The sequence below is a fragment of the Thermochaetoides thermophila genome (genome assembly GCF_000221225.1).
Source record: "Thermochaetoides thermophila DSM 1495 unplaced genomic scaffold scf7180000011823, whole genome shotgun sequence".
Taxonomy (NCBI): Eukaryota; Fungi; Ascomycota; class Sordariomycetes; order Sordariales; family Chaetomiaceae; genus Thermochaetoides; species Thermochaetoides thermophila.
Window position 1 is genome coordinate 643,892 of NW_006383039.1, and position 11,179 is coordinate 655,070.

General features: G+C 51.2%; 3 protein-coding genes across 3 annotated transcripts; 2 read left to right on the forward strand and 1 right to left on the reverse strand.

Annotated features, from left to right (window-relative positions):
- Positions 1 to 1,301: 1,301 nt before the first annotated feature.
- On the forward strand, positions 1,302 to 2,338 carry CTHT_0074430 (uncharacterized protein; the record flags this gene model as incomplete). The annotated part of the gene is made up of 4 exons (XM_006697632.1): positions 1,302 to 1,503; positions 1,642 to 1,818; positions 1,911 to 2,046; positions 2,101 to 2,338. The coding sequence occupies 4 exons, from the start codon at positions 1,302 to 1,304 to the stop codon at positions 2,336 to 2,338; spliced, it is 753 nt and encodes a 250-aa protein (XP_006697695.1).
- Positions 2,339 to 3,177: 839 nt separating this feature from the next.
- Positions 3,178 to 3,983, forward strand: CTHT_0074440 (60S ribosomal protein uL14; the record flags this gene model as incomplete). The annotated part of the gene is made up of 4 exons (XM_006697633.1): positions 3,178 to 3,191; positions 3,409 to 3,456; positions 3,552 to 3,798; positions 3,873 to 3,983. 4 exons carry the CDS (start codon positions 3,178 to 3,180, stop codon positions 3,981 to 3,983), a joined length of 420 nt encoding a protein of 139 aa, XP_006697696.1.
- A 3,555-nt stretch (positions 3,984 to 7,538) lies between these two features.
- On the reverse strand, positions 7,539 to 9,920 carry CTHT_0074450 (uncharacterized protein; the record flags this gene model as incomplete). Its single annotated transcript, XM_006697634.1, has 1 exon — positions 7,539 to 9,920. The coding sequence occupies one exon, from the start codon at positions 9,918 to 9,920 to the stop codon at positions 7,539 to 7,541; it is 2,382 nt and encodes a 793-aa protein (XP_006697697.1).
- Between the last annotated feature and the right edge of the window lie 1,259 nt (positions 9,921 to 11,179).

An 11,179-nucleotide genomic window follows, 5' to 3' on the forward strand; every position in this document is an offset into this window, starting at 1 on the left:
ATGGTCGGGAATTTCTGCAAACAAACTCCAACAGATTGCCTGAAATTTGGAAAAATAAAAACAGGTGAAAGATATACTAGAATAAAAGGTTCATAATCACGTCCAACCCGGATTTCGCTGGTCGTCACCGGCCCAACTACTGACCGGGCCCTCAGTGGGTTAACTGGGGCAAAGCGGACGCGATGCCGTACTTTCCACTGTGTATGGTCGTACATACCAGTAAGTCCCGAAAACTTGACTGATATGAGCAGATATGAGAGGAAGGATCATGTTGAGTTTGCCCAGCGTCAGTCTTCCCAGCCCCCCGCAGAAACCCTTGCTTCAGGGCTTGTGCCTGGGCTGGGAATATCAATACTAACCTGCTTGCGGCCGGCCTTGGCATCGGCCCAACATGATAGCCGAGGACCCACACAGGCCGTCGCGCCAAGACTTCCGTTAAAACCCTATCCGGCAAAATTTTTCCTTGAGCTGTTCCACGAACAAACCTTCGTGACAGACCCTCGAGTAACACTGCCAAAGAATGTCAACCCTCAATGCCGGTGCCTCTGCTGGTGTAGCTGGCACATTCTCCTGGCAATTTTATTAAGGTAGGGACAACGCGCGTTTCTCTGTGAACAGCCGATCCTCTTTTTTGGGCCTCAGATGAGCCCACGCTTCAAGTGTCAAAAGTCATCTTGTAAATAACCACGCAGCGATCCTTCACCAACCGCTCGCCGTCAATGAGCCCCTCCCTCGGAGAGCCTTCTTGCTCCTGGCACGTCATGTGTTGGGTTCCGGAAGGGGTTGGCGTTTCGCTTGCTGCAAGAATAACAAATTCCTGGGTCGTCATAGTCCGCGCCTCTGCTTTCTCCCCAGAGGCGAGGCTCCAATTAGCCCGACATTTCTCGTAGTTCACAGTTGTCCTTTTTGTCTTGTAATGTGCAGACTGTTAAGTCTGCACATTGTCACTGGTTGGAAATCTTCCAGACATGACTGGGCGAATGTCAAACGGTTCTTGGCTGGATGCGTCTTTCTAGCTCGTCCCGCTGTTCCTCGACGCGTCATACCTCTTTCCAGGAGATCAGCCGAAATGCGGCATGCTCGTGCTTTCAAAAACTTGATCTACATAATTTTCCAGCATGCGCTTTTCTGGGATTCTAAGCATCGGACGATCTGGCGAAGAACATGTTCTTGATGTCCTTGAAGGATCAGAATGTTGTGCTTTACTTCAAGGTAAGACTGACTTCGTAGTTTTAGGACGTTGGTCGCATATGTTGATGTGTCGTGACTCTGGGAAGTAGTTTCTGCTCGACCACCTCAAGATGTTTAGAGTAGTGTACACGCCAACAGAAGGTGACGCTATCCAGAACTACTCGCGCATCTTCAGAAGTCTCGAAGGCGTCTACTTGAACATCAACGAGATTGACCGAATACACCATGATCTCTCATTGTGGGGGACAGCAGATATCGACTACATCCTAGTTACAGACGGCGAAGAAATCCTCGGCATAAGCGATCAAGGCTGTGGTGGCATCCTCATATCTGTCGCAAAGCTCGTTCCCATGACCTTTTGCGGCGGGATACACCCGAACCGCGTGTTACCCGTAGTCCTCGATTGAGGCATCGACAATAAGGATCTCCTTGCCGATTCTTCGTACTTAGATCTGAAGGAGAAGCGAGTCCTGGGAGCAAGATACGACCAGTTCCTCGACACCCTTGTCACATCGGCGAGTGGGCTATATCTAAAGGCTTGTATATACTTTGAAGATTTGGCGTTGGATACGGCAAGGGGTGTCCTTGCTGGATGGGAGGATACATGCTCAATATCAACGGCAAGACGTCCTGTAGAAAAGTGGAGGCCGCGAATTCCATGCCTCAATGATGACATCCAGGGAACGGGATGTGTCATTGCTGCCATGATTGCCGGACAGCATGTGACGAAAATGGCCTAAGAGACACCCGCATGGCTGTGTTTGGAGCCGGGACAGCAGGAGTTGGAATCGCCGATCAGGTTGTTAATGCCATCATGAGCAAGCTGAGAGAGCAAGCAGCCGTCAACAAGATTTGGTATGTACCTTTTCTTACACTTCGACACCTTCCAGTTACTCACCATGTAAACAGGCTCGTCGACAATCCCGGGCTCCTGAGTGACAAGACAAAAGACATATCTGAGGCTCAGAAGGTATACGCGCGCTCGAGCTGGAATCGCGAGCAATCCGACTTCCTTGAGGCAGTCAAACAGGATAACCCGAACATTCTGGTAGGCACATCCACTGTGCTCAGGACCCTCACCGAAGATATTGTTCCTGCAATGGTAGGAGGGAAGGAGGGCCAATCATCCTTTCGCTCTCCAACTTAACACGGCTGCACGAGGCAGTACCCAAACACTTGCTCCGCTGGACAAAACGGCAAGGCATTGGTAGCGACGGGGAGCCCGTTCAAACCGGTCAGGGGTCCTTGGAAAACATATGAAAAGGAGGTTTAACTCGAGTTGGCAGAATGCAATAACAACATTCTCTTTCCAGGCATAGGCCTTGGCGTTGTTTTGCACGAGCAAAGCTCATCACTGACAAGATGCTCATCGCGACTGTGGAGAATGGTCGAGCTGAGCCCTGCACTGTGGGACGGCACTGCACCCTTGCTGCCAGGTGTGAATTATGTGCGTGAGGTAAGTTTGCGAGTTGCTCAGAAGGTAATTCAGGCTGCTGTTGAGGAGGGCGTTGCAACGGCAGAAGGGACTCCTGAGGACGTCGGTGAGTTGGATGCTGGATCAAGAGCAGATGTGATATCCGGTTTACCGGCCGTTGAAGTATGTCGAGGCTGAGGGCACCAGCTGCCAGGCAAAGGGCGAGCTGCGTGTTGTTAGTAGCATACTGCATTAAGAGTGAAAATGAACTGATACCAAACAATAGACTGCTTGATGACCTGAGTTCGCTCTCGCGCCTATGTCGCTGGTATCGACGATGGTAACGGTGGGGCACACATGGTATCCTGACTGCTAGTTAGGGTCTTGAGGGTCTGCCCCACGTGACTACCCACAGCCCACTGCAGCCAAGTGAAAGCACTGACCACCCAAGTAGGGTTTCCGATCCACACCAAAAATTATCGCGAGGTGCCGCCAATTTCCATACTTGCCCTTGTGTCTCCCGAAATTTCGACCTATCGTCAAGTCGCCTTTTCCGCAATCAGACAGTCACAATGGCCAAGCAAAAGTGAGTCGAGCGCGCCGTGATGCTTGTCTGCGATTTCCGAAGCGCCTGCCGGCCTTCTCGAACGAAACGCTGCCGCACGGGCTGCATTGAGGGGAGTAAGAAGAGGAAACTAGGATGAGCCAAAAACATTGCGAGGGAATGGCCAGCGGAAGCTATCGAGGAATCGCAGAAAAATTCCTTATTTTGGCCCCTCTTGCTGACCAGATGTCGAAAATAGGCGCGGTGCCCCCGGTGGCAAGCTCAAGATGACCCTCGGTCTGCCTGTGTACGTGAAAACCCACCTAACGTTTCCTAGATAGAGCCTTCCCCGACTGCCTAGCCAAGAATTGCTTCCGAGAGACGCTAACTCGCGACGAACAGCGGCGCTATCATGAATTGTGCCGACAACTCGGGCGCCCGCAACCTGTACATCATCGCCGTTAAGGGTGCTGGTGCTCGCCTCAACCGCCTGCCCGCTGGCGGTGTCGGCGACATGGTCATGGCGACCGTCAAGAAGGGCAAGCCTGAGCTGCGGAAGAAGGTCCATCCCGCCGTCATCGTCCGCCAAGCCAAGCCGTGGAAGCGCTTCGACGGTGTTTTCCTCTACTTCGAGGACAACGCTGGTGTGGTACGTATTGCTTGGGGCGGCTTTGCTGGTTCCACCTGATGATTTCTCAATAGAGGGATGGCTAACGTCTGCAGATTGTCAACCCCAAGGGTGAGATGAAGGGGTCGGCCATCACTGGCCCTGTTGGCAAGGAGGCTGCTGAGCTGTGGCCCCGTATTGCCAGCAACGCTGGTGTTGTCATGTGAAGGGTTACTGGGGCAAGTGATGGGTTTTTGGCGCTTGGGGTTTCGAGGGACAAACGATTCTGTTGACCGGTAATAGTCTTCCGCTATAGACGAGGAGGACACGGACGATACTTCACCATGGGCTGGTTGGGTTGGCTGGGTTTTGCCACGGAGTCATACCACTTCTGCATGATACACAGGTCAATGAATCAGCTCTTCGATCCCAGGAATGGCTCGTGTCAGCTCGGTGTTATGATCGGCGGTATTTAAACCTTAAGAGAAGGGCTGTTCCAGTAATTGCCGACGGGCGGGAAGCTCTATGAGAGGCAGCGTTGCAACGTTCGGTCATGTCATCTTGGACAGCAGAATCAGGTTTTTGCCAGAAACCCTCGGCAAGGCTGGATCTCTACTAAATAACTATGTGCATACTAATACTTACAGAACATAGCCCCCCCTCTATTCACAACGTCCTGAAACTCAACATCCTCCTTTCCCTGTCCGACACCCTCCGATTGACCGCTAAACTTTGCCATTACTCACTTAACTAAAGGTAACACAGAAAGCCTTTTGGTATTCCTAACCACCACCATTGTATTGTCTACAGCAGCTATTCTGCAGCAACTCCTAAGCCCCTAGCCCCGTATCTTGTCAATTCCGCCCCCTTCTCCTTTCCGGACTCTCAATTCCTATACTTGGACTCGGCTCCAACTTCAGTCAGCCGCAGTGCCCTCGATTGACTTGCGTTGGGAACATTGCTCCTTTATATAGATAGGATCTCATTGCTTATCACCGCCGAGCATCTTGCAGTTACTGTGATGGAAGTAGGTTCCAATGTGAATTGTGTTGTGGAGGGGGTGTTGGTGACCGCAAATGTGATGGGTTTGGATGGGCCGGCATATGCTTGGAGTTGCAATTGCTTGTAAATGTATGGGCTATGAATCATGGTAGTTGTTGAAGGTTAGGAAGAGGAACTTGGAGGTGACACCTGCAGTTTAGAGTGCTTGAAGCCTGGTTCTCTATAGGTAAACAGCCCTGCTTAACAAACAATAGTGAATAGGACAAAGAGTCGCACACTGTTCTCACAGTCAGCAATAATCAAAGAAAGGTTTCAGTTCAGGGGCTGTTTCAAGACTGCTAATTCACCACGTTTCAGGACTGCGACCATTATTTCTTGTGAACAGGATAAAGGCATGATAGTGGCTGCATAGGCAGTTAGCCGGATTTCTGCGCACCTCTTTTCTGATTCTATAACTCCACCTCTATTGCCCTTCAGGAACTTTGGCTACTTTGACTATCTCAAAAATGGAAAGAGAGATGACTTGGAGAGAGGGTTGGGAGTAAGCACTAGTTTGAAATCTCCTTAACCACTGGAGGTAACCTTCCAGGCATGTACAGCTCAAGTTAAAATTTAAAGTTGTACCTTACCGCAGTTACTTAAGGTGAAGCTCCTTGCTAACTAGCACAATCAGTCCATCACTGCATCTCGGCAACACCTTCCTACCTTTCTAGGAGTTTAAGAAGCAATCCCTGCCCTGTACCCAGAAGACCCAACCATGCTTCCCTGATAGGCGGTGGAATAATATGTCACTATCCGGCTTCTTGGTCTTGCAACTAGGGCATTTATCGGTCATATAGTGCAGAGCAGTTAGGTCCACGGTCTTGCAGTTGTTGCCAGCCTTGGAAACATCGCACTCCTCTTTGCGGATGTTGTAGATTGCGTATTTACAGCCACAGGCGTAGTAGACTGGGGCGTATCTGCACATGGTTGGTGATAACAAATGATGGATGTGCAGATTGTGTTGGTTGTGGTGGGTTGTTGTCAGAGCGGTCATGCTGCAGACTCTTCTGTCTTGATTCCAATGACATCAATGCTATGTTACTAGCCATGAAATTCTGTGAGAACTGCGAGAAAACTGCCAGCGTGGCAACATGACGAATTTCAGGTTGGGATATTGGACAGTTTATGCAAGAACAAATTGATACATCTGCATGATATCCAGTTAGGTCAGAAAGAATCGCAATGCACTTTACGTAGTCTTTGTCCTGGTCGGAGTAACTTATTTTAAGCTAGACATCAGAGAGTGTTCATTAGTTTTATGCTTTTATGGACTTGATGCAACATACAATAGCACGTCACAAGCATGGATTGTCAAGCTTTTCGCTACAAAGTCAAGGGGCAGTGTATCCCATTTCCCTCGTAGTTTTCTTTTGCCATATCCATCTTCAAGGATTACGACACTCAGCCCAGCCTTAGATGTTCCCTCACAGTCGCCCAAGCTGGGTCCATAGCTAACAGGTAGGCTTAAGAGTTGTGGAAACAGTGATCAGGTGGATTAAGCAGCATGAATGTTGGGCACCAATCACCAATCTTAGCTGGCTCATTTATCTCAACTTGCTAGTCGGGTGGACAGTCGTCGCTCTTCTCGAGAATTTACTCGCAGCGGCAAGCCACTCTTCTTCGTCCAGGATGTGTATTAAACTGTGCGCTTTCTGCTTGTGCTTCCAGCACATGTCTCCTCAAGTGAAAGTATTGAGTAAGGTAATGATCGAAAAGGAAACCAAGTATCCGTTTAATGTTTGTTCAGTGATTGTCACATGGACACGGCAGTCCAAGGAGAAGATGTATCACTGACAGCCAGCATATATAACACCGGTGACACAAGAGCTGGGAAGGGCAAAGACATATCTGATTGGTAGAGCCCGGGAAATATAAGGTGGTAACAAGAATGAGTTAGATAACCTTGCCACGCTGAGGAACCCCTGAAGATTGCAGGAGACTGCGAGGTATTCACAAGGGCAAAAGGATTTTATAAAGGAAGCTACTGGGACACGATGAGGGATTTCTCTTGGTTTTCCTCTCCCCAACACAAGGACACCGAGGACCAGGAAAGATTATTACACGTATTACTTGACTTCGCTGTGCACCCCACATCCGTCAGTGGCCATCATCTAACCATTTGACCCATTGTTGGTCCCTGCCTGCACCAGACCAAGTCACCCGTTACAACATTGCCCTCTTTGATGAAGTTCCATGTTTGGTAAAACTTTGTGTAAAATAGATCTTGGTATATTCCAGGCCACGGTGCCATAATTTGTTTTCGGACTTGATACTGTCTTTGATTGAAACAAGACGTTATCATGGCTTTCTCTCAATATCTTGCTGCAAGCACTGAGAGTGAGCAAGGAAGATTTTAGACTTTGGCGCTAGCTTGTACTGCTGCTTCTCGCTGGACAGGATGACACAATGGTAATGTTTATGATGTGTCCTTTTCCACGGCATTTTTCGTTTGCTGAAAACCTTGTGTCTTGCAAATTTGGCCCACATAGGTATATGAGCAACTCTGTAACATATCATTAAATTCCATTCTTGCTTCAACAATGTCCATCCCTTTGCTATACCACTTTAAAAAAAGACAAATTACAAACTCATGCCCTGACAACCCAGCCCAATGCAGCCCATACAAGTTCTATAAATACCAACATACACACGAAGAAAAAAAAAAACCCGACCCATGAAAAACCATATCATAACCCGGGCATTCATCAACGTAACATCATACCGATCTCCGCAAAAACCTAGACCTTATCCGGCGCCATCCAGAGCATGCTCGTCATGCTCAGCTCCATCAAGCCCTTCTTCTTCCTCTCCAGCTTAGCCTGTACTGTTCGCATATACTCCCTCTCCCACATCTCCACAAACGTGCAATTATCAAATACCCCAAGCTTAGCACTCTGCACGGTGCTCCAACCGCCCTCACTCAAATCCAGCCCTGACACGCCCGGCTGATACCGTTCGGGATGGACAATTTCCATCGTGACCATCTGCACCCCGGGTGAGCCAGTCAAACTTGGGATCGTGACATCTACGCTCCCTGGATCCTCCCACAACCTTTGTGCTTCCGCACATATCTGATCCTGAGAATTAATTCTTGGATCACTTGCCAAATCAACCCAACACCGCCCCCCCTGCCCCGATGGCGTGACTTCCACCAAAATCCTTGCAATAAACCCAGACTTGATATGCTGCGACCAAAATGCCACTACGGCCAACTGACACACCACCAACCGATACAACGCCGCCCGATTCTTACTCATCATCCTCCTCACCTCCTCCTCATCCATCTCTGCGCCTCCAGCACCCGTGACCGACACCGCCCCGACCTTAACAACATTCGCCTTGCGATCAAACGTGGCAAACTTCCCTCCTAACCCACATACCTGGACAATCTCATACCCAGGCGAAAAGACGTCCGTCGCCCGCAAGAAAATGATCTCCTCCCTCTGCCGGAGTCTCGCAATTTGCTCCGTTACATTTGGGATGTATATCCTCTTGTTTTCACACTTCCCCTCTTTCAACACCGATACGGGGACAAGCAGTGCCTCTGACGAGGGGGCCCCCAATGTGCCGGGCTTGACGCGCAGATAAACATTCGGAATAGCCGTCACAGAAAGTGGAATCGCCAGCCGATGGGACGGGTCACTCGATAAATGGCAGGGCAACAATGCCAAGACATATCGTGCCCCCCCAGCGGGGTCGGGTAGAAGCGGCAGGGTGATGTGCAAGCCCTTGTTGGTCATAGAGTAATCTGCCACGCCGGCGGGGGCATTGACTTCGGGAGATTGCGGGACGATGACGAACTGCATATTGGCGAAATCATCAGGGGAGCGGGCGAGGATGGGGGTTGCGCCGGCGAGATTTTCATCGCTTTCATCATCCGCTTCTTCGTCGAGGCAGAGGGCTGAGGGAGGGAGGGTGTTTGTATGCCGGGGTTTGGGACCTAGCAGTTGGTTGAGGATGCCCCATGCAAAAATGGAGTGGTCGTCGGAACGCTTAATAATCTCCTCTTGCAACCGCTGGAACGCTGCCTCGGCACCCTCGCCGTAGACAATAGGCATGTGTATTCCGAACAGGCCCAGCAAGGAATACGCGACATCCTCCGGCCTGGACGCCTGCCTCCCTGCTGCCCAGGCCAACCGCTGCGCGATACTCGCCTTATGCACCAATTTCGGCTCAATGAGCGTCACCTCATCAATCTTGGTCACCCTCGCCACATGCTTCACCAAACTGGACTTCGTCCCCAACAGTTTCCAACCCTTCGCATAAAAAACCAATTTTTTCGGTGCCAATAACTCAGGCAACGTCCACGCGCGCTTGAACCACCGACTCATATTAAACAGATCCAGCCACGTGCGATATCCCTCAATGTTATCATCTGCTTGCACGTCGGCCAAATAGGCGTAGCATATCCCTGCGCGCGAGTACCACTGAAAAGCAGAGTTGATGGCCTCAGACACGTCGGTGCTGCTGGTGCGGTCGATACACGCAGTGTCAACCCAAACGTATTCGAAGCCGTCCTTTTCGGCTTGCTCGACTGCGTAGAGAATTTTTTGGTAGCCAGGCTTGAGTTCAGCGGGATGGGGGCCAGTGTTAGTGGATTGATGGGTAGAAGCTGATGCTGCAGCTTGGGCGAGGACTTCGAGACTGCTGTACCGCTGGTGATGACTCTCCCCATTTCTATTCGCGCGCTCAATTTCGTAGGACTCGGAGTACCCGTTCGTCGTCGTGCTCGTCGTGTCTTTCAGGGCAGGCAGGTTCCTAAGAAGATTATTCCCGATGCTGGGTGATGTTTTCCCCCGAAAGGCCATTAACATGCTAGTCAGCAACATCAAACGCATGGTCTCGGTGCTGTCGAGCGACGGACGTCCTGTCGAACTATGCCCGTTGACGCCGTTTACCCCGCTGATCGGCTCATGGTGGTGATGGCCTTGTGTCAGTAGAGGGGCGTTGTTCCGACGGGCTTCGCGCTGGGCCTTGCGGTGCTGGGCGATGCCCTGCAGGTCTTGGGCCGTGACTTCATCATTCTCTGGACCCCAGACGTGGGAAAGGATAGCGTAGGGCGGGACCTTGTCGTCGTGGAACTCCTCGACCTCGCGAGTCAGCACGCTGATGAGCTTCATTGTGGTGTGGATGTTGTTGATTCGATCTCAAACTGGCCGTGACCAGTTGATGACCAGAGGGTGGTTTTTTTTTTGAGTGTGTGTCTGTCAGCTCCAGCCTAGGTCATGATCTGAATTCAGAGATGGCGGTCTGGTCTGATCTGTAGACTCCAGTCTCTAGAAAGGTGGTGAAGAACTTCTTGACTTTACGGACCCGTCACCGCCCGTGGATCCGCCTTTTGGTTAAATATGCCCCCCCTTCGCCCATTCCCCATCTCCCATTCCCCTCCGCCATTCCCATTCGCGGAGACGTTTTCCTGCATCTGCAGTCTCCAATGTGCCCCATCATAAGTCTTCCGGCCGTCATTCGCCTCGATGGCCGGTCTGCGGCTTGCGGGCGGCGAGCAAGCGGTGTCGCTCGCGTGCCCTGCCCTTGCCCTGCCCAAACGCAGTGGCACTAAAAACACATGGCCCAATCAGACATCGCTTTGTCTGCATCGCTGGCGCAACGCCGATCCCATTGAAGAGACCCAGCAAACCGGCCAAGCAGCACCAGTGTTTGGTTGGGCTTGATCGGGCATCGATTCCATCGCAAAGCGGGTCCACTTCAGTGATGAGGAGCATTCAAAGTAGGCGTTGGAGGATGCGGAGAACTGAGAGGAGAGCAGGATAGCCACCCGAGGGGAAAAAAAAAGAAGTCCTTGCCTTCTTGGGAGTGGGTCGGGCTGTTCTTGCCAGGGTTAGCATCAAGCCCTGTTCATCAGCCGGAGAACTAGATCTTGCCTTTTCTGTCGAGTCGAGGGATGGATGCTTCCTTCCTGCACTTTCACATGCATACAATCACCCCTAGTCGCCAATGTCGATACCACCGGCGCCAACGCTTGCTGACTTGTCCATGTCCTTATCCATTCTTCCATCCCCAACTATGGAAGGAAACCCCGTCACATTCCGCATGCACATCAACAAATTTCCCTCTGCCTGCTGCTGCCTCGCTAGCGTCTACTTAGCGCAAACTGCAAAGTGACTTTTTTGCGTGCCGATCCCGTCCAGTGGTCACTGTCGTTGAGGGCCTGCGCAAATCGATGGGTGACTTCCAATTCGAGCGTTAATCTGGAGAATCGCTGCGTCACACTGGTCACACTGGGGGGCTAATGGGCCATGCCGGCTGACGGGCCGCTCGGGAGCCGCTCGGGAGGGGACAGATGGCTGAGTTCCTGAGCGGAAGGCATGAACTGATGGCTGCATTAACTGCAGTGGCCCGTTTCTAAAGCGCTGCGCCC